This window comes from Anomalospiza imberbis, chromosome 5 (assembly GCF_031753505.1).
Source record: "Anomalospiza imberbis isolate Cuckoo-Finch-1a 21T00152 chromosome 5, ASM3175350v1, whole genome shotgun sequence".
Classification (NCBI taxonomy): domain Eukaryota; kingdom Metazoa; phylum Chordata; class Aves; order Passeriformes; family Viduidae; genus Anomalospiza; species Anomalospiza imberbis.
The window spans coordinates 11,243,767-11,261,879 of NC_089685.1; the positions used below are offsets into that span (position 1 = coordinate 11,243,767).

At 36.8% G+C, this 18,113-nt stretch overlaps 1 protein-coding gene across 10 annotated transcripts in view; it reads left to right on the forward strand.

The window, feature by feature from the left end:
- MAGI2 (membrane associated guanylate kinase, WW and PDZ domain containing 2) overlaps window positions 1-18,113 on the forward strand; it is a 709,198-nt gene that overhangs the window by 207,836 nt on the left and 483,249 nt on the right. For all 10 annotated transcript variants that reach the window (XM_068189600.1, XM_068189602.1, XM_068189601.1 and 7 more), the window contains exon 2: window positions 4,252-4,368. In XM_068189600.1, coding sequence (XP_068045701.1) covers window positions 4,252-4,368 — 117 coding nt within the window. The remainder of the gene's footprint in view (window positions 1-4,251; window positions 4,369-18,113) is intronic.

An 18,113-nucleotide genomic window follows, 5' to 3' on the forward strand; every position in this document is an offset into this window, starting at 1 on the left:
TTTCACAGAGTAGCGATACTAAGATATTTCCTTTAGTTTCTCCAGATGCAGAGCATGTGCAGATGCAAATATAGATCTAAAAGTCTTGCTTACACTTAGATATTTCTAACCAGGAGTATTTATAGATGCCAGGGAAACGGAAATCTTTTAAATTTTAATCCCAGCAAATAAAATATCTAAGGCAAATTATTCTCAGATGAGATGCAATTGATGTTACTGTTAAAAAAAAAAATCCAAATAATTTACCACACCACATTTTGGGAAGGTAATTCAATGAAAGATTATGATACAAGATAAGCAAATACTAATGGGTGAATACTCAGGAGTGTGTGTTGAAAATTTACACCAATAAAAATGTGTTAAGGGTAAAACAAATTCTTTAGAGCTACCATTGCAGGAACAAGAGAGATGTTCGTGTTTACATGTTCTTCATGGAAAATATAATGCAAGTATAGACTCCAGCTGGAGCATCAATGAGTTACCACATAGGAAGTTGCAAAAAAGCTGTTACAATTTTTAGAATTAGAGAAAATTATGAACCTTTGTCCCTGCCATTTTCTTGGAAATGGCAATTATCTTCAGATTTGAATTTTCTAATGAGCTAGAAACTATTCAGTACCCTTTTGTCTGTGTGTTCTTTATTGTGCTTCTTTTCTGATTGGACTTTTCTACTAGATTTTATAAAGACAAGCAGACATGAGAGAAAAGGATTAGAACACTGTAAAAAGTTATTCTTTGCTCATTAGATTCATAAGCATAACATGCAAACAGAGAAGTTTTTAGTTCAGCCAAGTGTGTCTTATTTTATAATGTCTGGAATCAACTTCAGTCGTGGTTTTGACTTTGCCATCATGATTTGTAGCTGTACCTAAACCACATATACATTATGCAAGAGATCATTAATGGAAGTATTTAATCCACAACCTATGTTTCTCAGCTAGCAAAGCAAGGGGCTCATTGGAGTGAAATGAAACTGAAACAGAGCAGAGGCCTCAAGCCAGCAAAAAGAAAATAAAGCATAAAAGCACTGCCTGGCTGCAAGCCAGTGAATGCTCCATCACGCAGTTGTCAGCCTCCTCCTGTGGCAGTGGCCAAAGAACCCTTTATATTATGGTCTCTGAGTTGGGCTCCTAAAGCTTGAGCTGTGTAATACCTCTGACACACACCAGTGCTTCCTGCTGCTGTCACATGCAGTGAGCAGGATGTGGCCTGGGGAGCTCCTTCCCGCTGAGCTCCAGCTTGAGATCCCCAGCAGCGCCGGGGACCTGTGGAAAGGCGCGATGGCACCGATGGTCCCTGAGCACTGTCCCCAGCTCTTCCACTGCGGGCAGCCAGGGAATAAGAGAAAAGAAGGGGCTTAGGTTCGTGTCAGGAATTTTTCAACATCTCTTTAGCTTTCAATGTTTTGCAAAAAGAGAAAATAAATGGAAGTTGAATTCTACAGAAAAAAGTCACTTCTCTAATGGGGCTGGATAGGACCATTAAATAGTAGTTACTGACTGTAAAAATGCTTTTCCCCTGTTTCTTTTTCTATGAACTTACTGTCAATGTCACTGTTCTTCTTTCCCTCCAAAGTAAACCAAATGATAACATTTTCTGTGTCCTATTTTCAGCCTTTTGGAGGACATAGTCCTATTATTATTATGCATATAATAATAATAATTGCTTTATATAGACTGTAACACAAACTGTAATTCACTGCTGCTGAATCAAGGCTGGTTTACATATTTGCAATTCAGTATAATTTCCTTGCAAAAGGTCTTATGGACCCATAACTGCACATGCAAGATGTTGTTCTGATTGTGCTTCAAAAGGATCAGACTACTCCAAAGCTCAGGTACTTCAAAAACTACAAAAGCACTTCTGGAGTCAATATGCTTTAAAAAAGCATCAGGAAAAACTACAGAAAAGCAGAAGAATGACAATTGAAAGGATGAACTAAAAATATACTGCATCTATTTTTCTGGGCTCTAGAACTATTTTTTTTAATTTCCAGGAGGAAAAATTCATTGTTATACCAGATTAAAAAAAAAAAAAAGGTAGCTTATGCCCAAAATATTGAAAAACATGAATTAGTTCAGTCAACAAAATTACTTTTGAAGAAGAAAATTTGTGATTGTACATTGTAGTTAATTGTAGTTAATCTGACTGCTCTTTAAAATCAACAAAACTCTACACTATATACTCAGATATTAAGAAAAATGTATATTGTTTCCATTGTGCTTGGAAGTTTTATTTCCTCTGCACCATGATTTTATTTCTGTTTATTTCTCTTAGAAACTTGCTTTTGAATTGCATGTAACTAATGCAAGGCTGTAGGCATCTCTTCCTGTAAATACATTTTTTGTAGCTAGTTTGGAACATGCAATTTGCCAAAAGTATCAGGTGACTCTTTTTATGAAGTGCTTAGGAGGTTTTAGTTCATTTATTACACATGTTGAACTAAATGAACTAAATGGCTGTGCTTGAAACAAGAGGCTGTAAATAAAGAATGCACTTTGAGGGTCAGAAATCGTTGCAGGTTCCTAAACTTACTAATGTTATAAGTTGAATTATTCAGGCTTGTGTCAGTGGGCAGGCTACAGCTCTTGTTCTTGAGCTGGCATTTTCTCAGGCTGCCAAAAAGCATCACTGGGCATGTTCTATATATTAGAGTGAGAAGAGCAAGAGCTGCAGGACCTTTACTCTGCAGCCGATCACGAAGGATAGCAAACTCAGAGAGGTTCTGTACAACCTCCTTGGAAATCTGACAAGAAATTAGAAGTAAGGATGGTCTCATCTGCAAAATCTTTTCTATTGCAAGAAGCAGAGTTAGTGGTACAAAGGAGTAGATTAATTAGAACTTGGGGATCCTGGAAGAACAGAAATCCATATGGAAGTTCTCAACCTCAGGGAACCAGACATACAGGTATTTTGTGTCTTATGAGCCGGGGTGCGTTTTCCCTCCTTCTTTTGATTATGAAAGTTTGCTAGCCTTCTTGCCTTTAGCTAAAGAAGAGAGATATTATTTATAGGCCTTTTATAAACCTGGAACAAAAGGTGTTGAAGTTACTGACAAAGAGCAGCAGTAATAACATTATGGACTTATAGTAGGCAGATAAATAGGAATTTCTGTAAGAAGAAATATATTTCAGTTTATAACCGTTTGTGCTCTGCAGTGATTTTCAAATAATTTGGTAGGGATGTTATATGTTCATATTTACAGGAAAATCTTTATATAGTCTAAGTCAATAAGACTTTTGGCAGAGGGTTCAATGGCAAATGACATTTGAAAAAATGTTTTAATGCATGTGTGAAGCAACCAGTTAGGGATCTATCTACTTGCAATTTTTCATCTTGGGAATATATGTCAGAACTCAATATAGTAATGATTTTCTATATTTTTCCTATGTCAGAATTTCAAAGAGAAGAAATTGAGTTATTTATAGACTTTTCCATAATTATAAATGTGATCCTTATTCAAGGTTAAAAGAAATTAGGAACTATATTGGGAAATGCTTGTTAATCATGTTGGATTAGGTTTATAGATATGCCTTTCATAGTGGAAGATGATACACCAGTCACTAGTTTAAATTGTTTTGTCCTAAACTTACAGTAAATCTGGCAAATACAAGGTTTTTTACTCAGTTTTTTCCCCATTTGCACTGCTTTGCTGAGATGTTGTAGTGACATTTTTGGTGGTGGAAATAAAATAAGAACCCTTGTTTTTGGTAGTGTCTCTTTCAATTGTGAGTTATATCAGAAAGAAATAAAACAAAACTTACAACATTTATATGATTGCTAAGTACAGCCACATTTTATTCTGGTTACACGTGGACTAAAAACATTGAACACTGCAGAGAGATTTGAACCAAGATTTTTAGTTTAATAAGAAATGGGAAATTGGTACAAGGTCATGGGAAATATAATACCTAATACTTTATTATTTAGATACATATGTATGTAGTTGTATGGTAAAAATATGTTCAAGTTTTGTGCAGAAAGATAATTCACAGCTCTGTCTATAATCATATATGTATTTTCTGAATGTACAGATTTAGCCAGTTATTTGTCATTAACTATTTTTAACCTTTACAATTATCAATAGTAAAAGATACTGTATCAACCACATGCTTTAACCAGAAAGCTCTGTCCTCCATCATGACAGAAACATGAAGGAAAATGAGCCACAAAAACTTCACAAGTGATTCATTGCTTCCATCAAAGCAATATAATTTTAAATTGTACTTCCATTTGTCTTTTCCCTGACAGGAGGCATTGTTGATAAGGACCTTCGTCACTACCTCAATCTGCGGTTCCAGAAAGGTTCGGTGGACCATGAGCTCCAGCAGATCATAAGAGACAATCTCTACCTCCGCACAGTGCCATGTAAGTAGCGGGGAGATGGACAAACCTGGCTTTTTAGTGGCAATAGATTATCTGGGTGAGTGCTGCTGAGGCCCTTTGCAATGCCTGCAGAGGTGGTCTGTGGATGAAATAACCTTCCGGTAAATAGATTTGTGGCTTGGTTCCAGTCTTCTACATTACTGCTGAGAAATTCAGCTGTGCAATGCTGATGTTTTTGTAGTGTTTTTAAAGCTGTAATTTCATAAAGTCTGTCTCTAGAATAATAATCTTATTTCTTCTGTAGTTTCAGAAAGCACAAATTTAAAGAGAAAAAAAAACCAGTTTTTTGGGCTAGTTCAGTGGATGTCCAACAGAGAGAGTTTGATCTGCCTCATGTTTCACATATCCATTATGTAATAATGCCAATGGATTTAGAAAGCAATAGGGCAACAGAAGAAATGTATTAACTAGATTTTCTTTGAATGCAACAGGCATGGCAATGAAAGTTTGTTCTGTCTTGCATATGTGTTTGTTGCCACATAAATCAATATTCAAACTATTCTGAAAGCTCTAAAGTAGTTTTTGTGGTATTGACCATATTCAGCACTTTGACAATAGACATGAAATTAAGCAGAGTCATGCAAGCCATGTCCAACTGTCAGGGCCATGCCTTTCAGAGCAGATCTACTTGGCTGACAGACAATACATAATTTAAAATGGACTGAAGTTCCATTATTGTTCCCTCATAAAATAATTGCTTACCAGACATAAAATGGGTCTTCTGGTTTTGGCAAAAAAAGGAGTGCACTTTTGAACTTACAGGCTTGACACTTGAATGATAAGCAGAGGAAGGTATACTGAGTAAGTGGCTGTGCTATTTATATGGTAATGAGTGGATACTTTGAAAGCTGAGTTGTTGTGAATGCTACTGTATGTTTTTTTTCTTTCATAATATTAAAGAATAGAGCTCTGAGAAGATCGTCCTAAAAAAAGAAATATAAATTCCTAATTTCTAATGTTCCATTTGCAACTGATCAGAAAGGAAGGTGGAGAAAAACATTTAAAAATTTGTACCTGTATGCAGAAAACAAAAAAAAGTTATATTTATGTGAGAGTTATGATGGATTAGGTTTGCCTGATAATGATAAGAAACATCACAGCTGTAGTAGAAATGCATGTACAAAAAAGTTTTGAGACTAAATCCCGCTTCCAAAGATGTCTGGGAGCATCATTAGCCTAAGCATATTCTTATTATAACCCCAGTCCATGCTTATGAGTGCCACTCGTCCAGGTTAAAGAAGAAGGAAAACACAATATTGCAACTGCTGCACACAAGTGTATGACAGACATTATCTGTCAGCAATATGGGCACAATAAGTATTTTTTGAGGTTGTTTTGTTTTCACTCAAGGCAATAATGAAGTGGTGTCAAGTAAAATACAGTACCCACAGAAGCAAATTTGTCATTCAGAATGTAACATTACAACCACAGAGACTACAGTTTGGAATTTTAAACAATACAAGCTTTTCTTTCTGCTGTGACTTCTCCAACATCTGTGTCACTTTAGGTTGTTAAATTCTTAGGTCACTATTGTATTATAAAGTGAGTGTTTTTGACTAAGTAAAAACTATGTTTTGAAATATACTGTAGGGTTGTTGATGGCAGATGCTGATTTGCCAGGTAAGTTGGCAAATATTCTTGGAGAGTGGAAGATTCCTTTCAGTAGTAGTGGTAGAATAAAACCAAAAAATAAAACCTCTGTAGTGCCTAATTGGTATATTTTCTTCAAAATGTTCTTGAAAATTCTGTGAAAGTAATCCATTTTAAAAGTGGGTATTAAAAAAAAAAAATTATCAAATGCAGACAGGATGATATCTGGTTAGCTAAAGGATTTTTCATAATCAGTCAAATAAAAAGGACACCATCATGCAGTTTGCAAGCCAAATTTCCTCTAAATCATAATTGTGGTGAAAATCTTTTTTTAATGCAATTTTACTCTGTCCCCAGCATTCATGCCTAGGAGGGAAAATGTTCTCAACTGTTTTCTTATTTTCATATAACTTAACTAATTTTTGAATCACAAACTTACCTGTCAAGGGCATTGGTATTCAAAATCTTCTGCTCTGGGCAATATTTAATTTTTAAGCTGTATACATAGTCTAAGAGTACTGCTTGGTTGTCCTACCACTGTTCTTAATATACAGTGGTAATGTTTAACTGACTGTAACTCTGCTCTCAAGTTCACTTATGAGAGTACCTAACCATGAACTTATTACAAATCTTGCAACAGATACCAACACAGCAAAAGCAGCACTCATTTTTGTCAAATTCTTGTGCAGAAAAATAGAGAGGGAAACCCAGCTGCAGGCAGCATGGACTTAATTTCCAATGGCATGGCTGTAGCACAAAAAAGGTGGAAAAAATTGAAAAATAGTTGGCAACATTTTCCTTTTAAAATGCTTCTACAATCTTGGCTCTGTTACAGAGGCATAATTTCCAGTAAAACCATTAGAAGGTTTATAGATACCTTGACCTTGTGTTTCTCTGTCCTTTGCTTTCTGTTCACACTGGCAGCACCAGCCCCAAAATGCAGTGGGTGTGACCATGAGTTTCTCAGCCCTCTAGGTCAGACTAAGTCATCTTTCACTTCCATTGAACGAGTATTCTCCTATGAAACCAGGAAGCAGAGAACTAATCCATACCTCTTGTAAATCAAGATAAGCCAACCCAAGTTAGACAAATGAACTAGTATTTACCAAAAATTAGATAAGGTTGGGCCTTGGACTCAATTCTGGCAGTGTTTAAAACCAGGCTGGAAAAGGCCTTAAACAACCAGCTCTAGTGGGAGATGTCCCAGCCCATGGTAGGGAGTGATGAGACTAGATGGTCTTTAAGGACCATTCCAATCCCTTAACATTCTATGACTCCAAATAAGACTTTGAATTGTCTATTATACAAATGCACATCCCTGTGTACACCAGAGAATGGACGGGCCCGAATCACATGACGTGAGGATAATGGGTCAATTCTACCCTCAGAAATGTGGGCCCTGGGAATGGGATGGATTGGTTGGGTTTGTGATCCTTATAATTCTCTATTTTTGTTAATGCAGTGCCTCTTTTCTACTAAATTAGAAATGACCATATAACCCTGAGAGTCAAATGCTGCCTTCCATAAGTGTTGCAGGTCTTAGTGTATATGTAAATTGATTTTCCCTGCATTGTCAACAGGAATTATATGGATATGTCCCAGGGTGGAATGTACAATTGTATTTGCAGCGGTCAAGATGCAACTGTTAGCAAGGCAGTTTTGGGGAAAGAAAAGTTCCTCATTTTCTAGGTTGAGAAGACCTAGATGAAGTTTGTGTCATGCATTTTCTTCCCCTTTTCCTGGTGTGTAGAATTTTAGCACTTGTAATATCCTAAACTTATTCCTGAAGATGTTTAGGAGCACTTGTAATATCCTAAACATATTCCTGAAGATGTTTAGGAGCACTTCTGTGGTTGTCCTGCAATATAGAAAAGTAGGCATGGTGAGATGTGGTAGCTGTCAGCACTGTCTGACACTACCCATCCAAATCTAGGGATCTGGAGAACAGCCACAAAACACATGTAGGGCTCTGAATACTATAGGGAGACAACACCTTAACCATGCTGCATCTTGTGCTTGGTAGTGCTCTCAGCAAACTGCAGTTGCCATGTGGGCAAGCAGCTTTCCAGTCTTCACTAATGTGGGAAGAGGTAGCTCTAGTTCTGTGTCATCCCAGGAATAAAGCTTTGAGGAGAGTAAATCACAGGAAAGGATTTTCAGTAGGGACACATGGTCAGATCTGTCTTCTTTGCTATGTCCTTTCCAGCAATTGCAAATTCCATTTCTTTAAGAACTGGCAAAATGGTAGCTGTGGTTGAAAATAGATTCTATATATGCTCCCTTTCCAGACAGGGAATGTGAAATGATAGTGGAAAACATTGTGATTTAACAGCAATATAAAAAGTCAAGGGCAAGCTGATTCTTGAAAGTAAAAAGTCACCCATTAATTGGAAGAGAAGCTCATTGATATCCTCTGGGATATAACTTCAGATTGACAGTAGCTTGAATGAGTTGGTCTATCCTGCTGCACCACAGGAAGACGCAGCCAAGGAATGCTTTTTTCACAGTGAAAATGGAGGGGGGTGGAAATAGCTTTAAAAACACTATGGGGATGAGGAAGCTTCTTTCCTAGTCTTTCAGTTTAGAAAAAAAAAGGAATGATGTAAGAATAGAGAGGACTGGGTATGTGGATCAGCCTTACAGCTCTGGATATTGCAGTGTTACCATTAGCTCAGAAATTGGAGGAAGGATGTTTTATTTAAGATATTTATCAGCAGCATAGGGAAAAAAAATTATATTTGTAACTGAGCCCTATGTTGTACGTGAGTGACCGGGTCAAGAAATGGAGTCATTATGAGGAGCAGTTTCCCACATACCAAATTGTGATAACAAATCCTCCTTTTTCTCAGCTTGCCTGTTGATGCCATGGATGCTCTTTTTTAGGTGAATATAATTGACAATGCACTGCAAATATGATGCCTATGAACACTTAATAAGTCACTTCTACTGTGACTTTTTTTTTCCATCTTCTATGAATATTTAGATTTAGCTCATTTTGAGTCAACATAAATAAGAGCCTCATTTTCAAATATAGTTTTGTTCTACTGTATTTTAGTATAGTCTGGTCTATATATAAATTTAACCCACATGCTGCAATGTTGTCTGTGTACTGTTGAAATGATATATCTTACAGGATGCTTATGTTTGTTGTCTAGTCCTCTTCACAGAAGAAAAAGTACATGCAGTGATACATTTTTTTTTTCTGGGTGTTGGTTTAATTTATCATATATAGTAAAAGTAGAGCCATTAGCTTATATTTCAGTGATACTAAAGTCAATAAAATATGTTTAGACTTGAAGCTGTAGGGGAATTCGCACTTTCAGACCTGAAGAAATCTCCATCTGCAAAACAGTGCAAAACAAATAAGGTCATTCCCTCTGTCAGAGAAATGTAATACATTGGCAAATCTTAGTCATTCATAATCTACTTCATGGGTAGCAAGCGGAAATAGAGAACTTATGGAAGTGTGTAAGACTTTCCTCTCCTGATGATAGGTGTTATCAAAGTTTGTATTTCTTCTAATACCTTTTATTTTGGTCACAATAATTAGTAAATACTGAATTAAATCCATGTTACATACTTAGGTTTTCATATGAGGTTTCTAATTTCCAAGCTGAGGAAAGAGTTGCAGAATTCAAGTGGACAAAAACTCTGTATTGGCTGAGGGTAGTCCAAACTCAGAAGTTCTCTGTGCATAGTTCTGCTGCTCTGGATAAGGTTGTGAGCTATACCTGACTAATCCATATTTGGACAAATATGAAGCCTTTCAAATTTTTTTTTTAAATACTTCTTTTCTTCTAAAAAGTTTGTAGCCAAGAAAATTGAAAGGGAAATTTGTGAAACAGACTTGCCAATGGTACAATATATTTTTCTTACAAGTTTGTTCATGTCAAAAGTAGCTTTCAGGACGTATTGTCAGTGAAAGAGCTGCCAGTTTGAAGTCATATGGAGCTATTGCTAGGATAAAATAACCTGTGCTTAGCATACCATACTGCCAAGAAATGTCTGCATCACTGGAAATAACAGTACCTAGCTTTAATGACTACATTACTCTTCCAGTGTTAGCTATTGCTTAGACTTTGATGGTTCAGAATAGAGCAATGCAGAGCTCTCAAAAATGTTCTTGTTGTGTATCTCATGGAGCACATCTCCAAAGTGTACTTTAAGTGAAGTCACTGGCATCTCAAGCAAACTCAGGTAATGATGTGAGACGAGGGCCCCACTGTGCTGCTTGCAGCACAGCCATACATCCAGAAGATGAGAGAGTTGTCACTGCTTCCAACAGCAGACAGCCTAAAGAGGAAAAGAACGGCTGACAAAAAAAAAAAAACCAAACAAAAAAAAAACCAACCACAGGGCACAAACAATGCCTAAGTTGTCCTGCATGAGGTGGAGTTGTGGTTAAACTGTTGCCTGTGGAGTTTGCTTTCTTTTCCACTTCTGCATTCACTATTCCTAATTACCCACTGAAAATGCACATGGGGCAATGACCTGTATTTCTGAGGGCACTGGGAATGCTTGATCAAAAGAGTTTGGCTGATACACCTTTGTATTGACTTTTCATGTTATTTTATGAGATCTTTTGTCTGTTTCAGAGCAGGGTAGTAAAGGCTGGAGTCAGCTTCTTCTCCATCAGTTTGTGCAGAGCATTGCCTGTGCTCAGAGCATCTTTGGGCTGCAGGCACTGCATTGCCTTCAACAGGAAGTAAATAAAAATAAAACCAAGGAAAAAAACAGTTTTTAGAATTTATTTATCAAGGTGTACCCCAATTTTAATTAAGTTTTGGGTAAACAGATGTCTAAGCTATATCTCCAAATAACAACACCAATGAAAAATACCATACTGTCTGTTAGTCATGAGAGAGAAAATTTACATAATGTCTGTCTTTTTTCCTCAGAAATTTCTCATTTCTACATAGTGGGGACATCAGCTTTCAGGTATTCAGTGACTAAGTACTCACCTTAAAATAACATGTATGCAAAGAAAATAAATACAGTTCAAGAGGAAGGGGGGAAAGAATGTGTCTGTTGTGGTATAACTGTAGTAGGAAGTGAGAACAGTTGTAATAAAATGAAGAGCAGTAGTTATATACCACTTCTGATATTGTAACTTAAATGTTCCATAAAGGTTGTATGAAGACATTAGGGTGATTTCATCGGTGTTACAGTTACAACAGTTCTGTTTCTCAGAGATTTTTGCACCCAAATCACATCTGCAAGAGTCTGAGGCTGATAATTCTGTTCCCTACTCCCATTCTGCCCACTCCTTTATTCCCTCCTTTCTGCTCTTTTAAATACCATGCTTTTCTCCCATTTTGAAAACCAAGTCTTCTGAAATCTGTAATTTTTATTTTGTAAAACACTGCCAATATAAATTATTTTTCTAACAGGTAATCTGATGTCCTGCCAACTGGGAAGTTGATACAATATCACTAAAGTCACTAAAAGCTGTAACAGTGAAAAAAAGGATGAGAAAATGCTCTGAAATTGCATGCCCAATCATTCTAAAGCTATTTTCCTACAAAAGTGTATCAGATATCCTCCTTATTACCTGGCATGTGATTTAAAGACTGATGTCAAACATCTCGGGTTGCTCATCACATCTGTCTGGAGTTATTTATATGTGATATAGTACATGCATAACTCCAGATGAGAGTTTAGTTACAACAGTTTTGCTGATTGTCCCCAGGAATCAATAAGTGTTTGTTTAAACTCTGGGGAGGCTCTCTAGTGTTGCAAAATGGGTTCTCTAATTCACATGATACCAAAAAGGATAAAGGATAAAGGATAGTGGCATTTTTAAGTGAGTTTTGATGATAGCCCTAATTTTATTGATTACTAGCAGCAAACTAGTAGGGCAGTTGCATGAATCTGGTGTAGTGCATTCCCTCAGCAGAAGAATAGCAAACAATAGAAGAGGCCACAAATAACTTATTTCACAAGTACAAGTCATAGTTCTTGAGTAGCCTAAAGCAGCTTGAAGTTTGTGTAGAGGTTGTATCTCCCTATGACAGTCGGCTTTTCAAGCCTGAAGGTCTTAGATATACTACTGACCTTTCTCCTTAAAAAAACAAAGTATCTTATAAATTTAAGAATTACAAATATGATGAACAAAACTTGCATCATTGTTGAATGTAAGCATTTCTGTGATTTCTAAAGCATTTTTATTACCTCCATGATCTTTCCAAATTGCCTTTGATGTTAAAAGATTTTAAAATATATCCTCTAGATGAATTTAGCCTCCATCTGCAGTCAAATAGGTCAAAAATTGATTTTTTTTTTCTTAAGGTAAGCTGAGATACTCTAAATATCTGTGTTTTCTCTCAGTCTGGAGAAGATAAACTGTCAGAGACAGTGGATAATCTTTACTTGGTGATTTTTAACTGAAGAACAACTGAACAGTGAATATAGAACACAAACAGCTGTCCTTAGAAATTCAGAACAATATCAACAAAAAAAAAAAGAGTTGTGTAAAAAAAATCAATATTCTAAATTGAATGACCAGTTAAACTACTAAATCTGTGCTTGCATCATTGTACAAAAAGGTCCAATATCAATTTTGGGGGGATGTGCTTCTTTTTGTTTGTTTCTGTTCTGGGGCTTTCCTCTTCAACCATGACAAAAACAAATCAGTGATAGTGATGATGGATCATGAATAAATCATCTGGTGCCCATTGAGAAATTTATGTGAATTGGTAAGCACTTGGCCAAGTTCACCAAATAACCAACTTTCACATTTATGTCTCTGAAGTGCACCTGCAGTTCGGTAGTCTCCTCACACCAGCTGGAGCCCAGGTCCTTCTTGGTTAGTTTGGATACTGTGCTCTGTGCCACCACTCCCTTCATTCAAAAAGGTCACCAACAACATTCATGAGACTCTACAACTTTTGATGTTTTCTCAAGATTTAAGATTATCCCAGCTGTAGAGATGAAGGCACACCTTTTTACATATTTTCTGTGTCTTACAAAAAAAGAAAGAATCTCAACCTTCTGTGCTTGATAAGCCCAGGTCAATGGACGAGTGTCTCTAGTGGCACCATGTTTTAGACTCAAAGGTACCCTGGCTAGAATAAATCCCATTGAGAATAAAAAACATTAGAGAACGGAGATTACAGAGGTGCTGTAACACCTGAAGAGGTGCTTAAGACCTGAAGAATTAATAAAACTTTGGTTTCATCAATAGGGCTGCGAATAATTTGCAATTTACTGGCTGAAAATCTGTTATGAGGAAACTTCTTTTCTGCAAGTCCTTTTCTTTTTATTTTCCTGTATCCTGAGGATACTACTGTCCTGTTTTTGACCCATGACAATTTGTCAAAGCTTTATATTTCTCCCTTATCTCCAGGTCTCGATTCTACCTAATGCATTTTGCTTTTTCTAATGTATTACTGTTATTAACACATCAACCTCTTGACTAGCGATCAATCTATTATGGATTATTCAAATAATTCTGTCAAATGTATTTCATTGAGTCTGAATAGAGAAACTTTCTTACTGTAGAGATGGCAGAAATCTATTTTGGTTAGAAAAAAATAATTAGAATGATGCAGAGGTTCCAGACCTCTGTATTTCAAATGAAAGCAGGGATCTGGATTTAAATGCAGAACAGTGTTGTAATTTTAGCTTTTGAATTCTTGTCTTTGAATTTTAAAAGCTTGCATGGACATACATTACAGGGTCTAGAAAACACCATGCTTTTCAGTTATCAACCAGATTTTTTAGTACTAAATTTCACAATAAATTACATTTGCTATTATTTTATCAATGTGTCTTTGTTGAAACTAGTCACTAATACCTGTTATACGTTGCTAAGATATTTTCACATTGCTCACAAAAATAGTGGTTCATGTTATATGTAGGAAAGCACAAAATTCACTCTAGGCTGTTGAAGGTGCAGTATCTACATGTGTTGTAATGGCCTTTAGCTAGTGACAAAATGCACACCAGCACTCAGTTTAACTCATCTGTAATTTCTGATTCCCGTTTTTGATTTTGACTGGCTATTGATCTTTCTTTTTCAACTTGGTACTGCTGTGATTTCTTCAACTCATATTGTACTGACTTGAGTAGATGCTTCACCAGTTATTTCAATTGGCATTTGTTAATACAGAGAAAGCCAGAAATGTCTTTTTTTTCTTAAAGCTTTAAATCAAAACAATTATACGCCTTCTTGCAAAAATTGTTGGCTTTTTTTTTTCTGTAGAAGAATTTTTGGAGCCCTTCCTGATCACAGGTGTGTCAGAAGTCTTGTAGAAAAAGTTCTGCCCTGTTATGATTCATTCATTTCACAGAACACTTCATTTAACTGGGAAATACACATTGCATTGTACTCCTTCTTGGAGAGCTCTTAGAACCCAGAGAACAGGCTGTCATTTAATTACCTTTAATTCATTGGGAATTAAAGGTAATGCTATGGGGGCACTCAAAATGGTGATTTGGCAAGATTTCCTTTCTTATGTAAAAGTAGAAGTCACTTTTATATAGAATATCTTCATAGTAGCAGCATCTATAAAAAAATTCTCTTGTTCCCTTAGAGATGTCCTGCTTTGACTCTCACTGAGATGCTGAGTGGTTCTGAGCCTCTGCACGTGGTTGGTTCCATATTTCTAAACCCTGGCTGACTGCCTACTCAGAAAGCTCAGGGCTTGGTGTCTGACTCCAAGTCTGCCATAACTGATCAGGGAAAGAGAGCTTATGACTTCAGGCTGTAGGTCTTACACAGGTTCCAGAAGGTGGCTTTAACCAAAGCTGATCCTTAGAGCATGGACCTTTGTATGTTTAGTTTATACAATAAGCAAGGCATATTCCCAAATAAACTTCAAAGTTTATGCCCTCTAGATAAGCTAGGGCAGCTACTTTCTCAAGAAGGGGATAAAAATCAGGCTGCTTTCAAATTTCTCTCTTTCTTTCTTCTGAGTCATGTGAGGACATGGTGAAAGGTCCAGCTGAGTAGTGAGTCATTCTACTGTCCAGTGTTTCATTCAAGGAATATGTGAAATGTAAAGTTCCCCATCAATTGCCAAAGATTATTCCCCCTTGTGCATCATGTAAAAGGAGGCTAGCTGTAATATTTATTATCTAATCTTTAGTCTATCTTTGTGTACTTCAAAAGAAATGATTATTTCCTATAAAGCTTCAAAACTTGCCATGAGATCATTAGTCACTTTTATCTACACTGCAAATGCATCTCTACTTATATTAAGAGTTGGGCACCAACAAGCTATTATTTAAATACACAGTTAAAATTGCACTGACTCAGAAGCATCGCACATAGAGCCAGAAACAATTTAGTAATCTGGACTGTAAACTGTCAGAGAATAGTTGTTGTTCTGTTTTTGTACTTTATAATGTAAAGTCCTGGAAGAAAGTGATGTATTTTGGAGAAAATACTTTCTTTCATCATCTTCACAAAAAGAGAGCATCTAATAACTCCTTTCCTGTTGTTGTCCTCGATTTGCTTCGCCCAGCTCCAGCATGTCTGGTAGGTTTTTGCAGGAAGCTTTAATTCTCAGAATCTTCAGAGTAAGATACAGGGTTATTTCTGTCCTGGACCAGAACGGATCAGTCTGAACTGGAGAAATCAAGTGGAAAAAACCCAGGATATTTAAGGGATTCAGTTGTGACCTTTCTTCCACTAGCTTTTACATTAAAAAAATATTAGAAGTCCACACGGCACTGTTTCTAAGAGCATTTTTCCCTACACAGTTGAAGAAGGTAACCAAGCTCTAAGTTTTGAAAAATGTGTTTCTGTTAAGTAATTCCTACTCTATTTAAATTCTTTTAAAATTCTGAAAAAGCAGCAGTCTAAAAGAAAAGAGAAGGCTTCTGCAAGATGCAATTATATTGTCTCTCTTTGTCCCTCTTTCTTAAATGTGGGAGATTTAAGCAACAATAATAAACATGAGAAAATATTAGTTCTTGTATAATCCTGCATTAGCATCATAAAAGAGAATTCTAAATAAAGATTAAAGGTTTATTTTTTTAAAAAGGAAGAGGCTCCCGATTTAAGTTCTCTCCTACAAAACAAGGAAGCTGGAAAGATGAACATAAAGGAAAATGGAAAAGCCAAGCAGAAGGGTTTGTTCAACAAGGGAAGGTGACAGAATCTGCATGAGGGATGGGGCAGCCTTGGATGTACAGACAGACTGGGGAATGAGATGATGGAAAGCAGTACCACCGAAAGGGACCTAGGGTCCTGGTTGATGCAAAGTTAAACATGAGTCAGCTCATTAGTCACTGCACTCTTCTAATGGTAATTTTTACTGAGTTTGGAAACATGGAAGGTTGCCGAGGACCTGTGTTTAACTGCATTATGGCCAGAGGCTAGATCATGTTCTCACAGGAGCTTTCCTGGCTCAGGCAAGAGCTTCCTGAGGATCACAGCATTGTTGCCATTGTTGCCATTGTTAAGGACACATTATGGCAGAAACTGCAATGTAAAGTGCAATAACTCAGTTATTTTTCTCTGCTTTGGAAATGTCTGTGCTCATAAACTGTTACCAAATACTAGCCAGAAGTTTTAAGAATTTTAAAAGGATAGTGGTGGATTTGGAGGGACAGTAAGCTCAGACCAAAAAATGCACCTCCTATCCTCCCATGAAGTGACACCTCACAGGTCTCAGGGTACATGCCACAGTATCAGACAGTAAGGGAGTCATCTGTGAAGCCATTTGGGTGGTGGAGGGAATCCCAAAAATAACTGTAGAAGGTAAATTTATAAATGTTTGTGTGAAAAACTGAAAATTTTCTACAGTTTCCTGACTTTTGTTAATACTCAATCTGAAACCATATCATTGTTTTAGACTGAAGATCGTCTTAAATCCAGTTAAAAATATACATGCAGTTCAAAAGAAATGGCTTCGCATTTCATTTCTTGAAGCCTTTTCTGGTGTGATTACTATTTATTTACCCATTTCTGCTCTGACCAATCCTAAGGGAAGGAAGAAAACTACCACCTTATCTTGGCTTAAGCAGTGAAAATAATCTGTAAGTTATTTGAGGGATGACTTTACCCACTGGTTAAGAACATAGGAAAAATTACATAGGAAGGGTACAGAGAAACAGTCATAACTTGGAGCACAATTTTTACTGTTCAAGTGAAATATCATCATGAACTTTCATTGAGTTGAAGTGAGAATTAATTTCATTCTCTCTCTCTTGTAGACTTTGGTTAAATTATTACTGGCCTTAGCTTTCTACAGGTTAGAAAATAATGCACCTCTTCCCCAGATAATACAGTGAGGTTTATAGCAGCTTAATTTTCTTTCACTATATGATTCCATGGAGGACCTATAAAGATGTGATCTGCACAACACTAACATCTTTCAAAGCTAAAGCTTGAACAAATCAATGTCTTCAGGTCCATTAAGCTCAAGCACAAAGCACATCACGTTCCTGGACAGGATTAATAAGGGTGTAAGAGTACACAGAAATAAGAAAACAGTGAATAATTACAGAAACTAGTCTCAACCTGATTATTTCAGCAGTCATTCACAGGAGGCTCTGTAGTGCTCTGGCTGTGTGTTCTTCCACTCCACTTATATTCTGGTGTTGATCATGGCACAAGATAACAAATATCTTCCTGTTATATGGTCCAGCAGAGGTGTTTTAAATGGGTTCACAGAAACTGCTTCTAATGTAGTGCCATATCAGTGCAGAAAGAGACAAGAAGGGGGATTTTAGTGAGAGAGAGGAATATTTAAAATACGTAGGTCTGGTTTTTTGGTTGAAACCGTGTATGTACCTCCCTGTGCAGAGCTGCTCTGTTCCCCATGGTTTTGTACTGTCCCTGTTCAGGCAGTATTGAGCACTACTGCAGCGTGTGACAGGGAAATCTGTCTCCATGCAATACTCCATATGGTGCTGTAGTCTCCCTTCATATCCCAGTTCTCCTTTCATACCCCAAAAGACACCAGAGAAAATGTGGGAGCACAGTTTCCCTGGTCAGTATGGAGAGTCCTCATTAACAATGCGCAGTCCTAAGCACTTCAAGGTGATGGCTGTATCTGTGCCAGAAAAAACAGACGGAGATGAATGGAAAATAGTGACCCTCTGGGCTGGTGGGAAGGGATTTCTTCCCCTTCACCTCCACTTATAAAAACCTATCATGTAGTTAAATGTTCTATTTGTTTATCTTC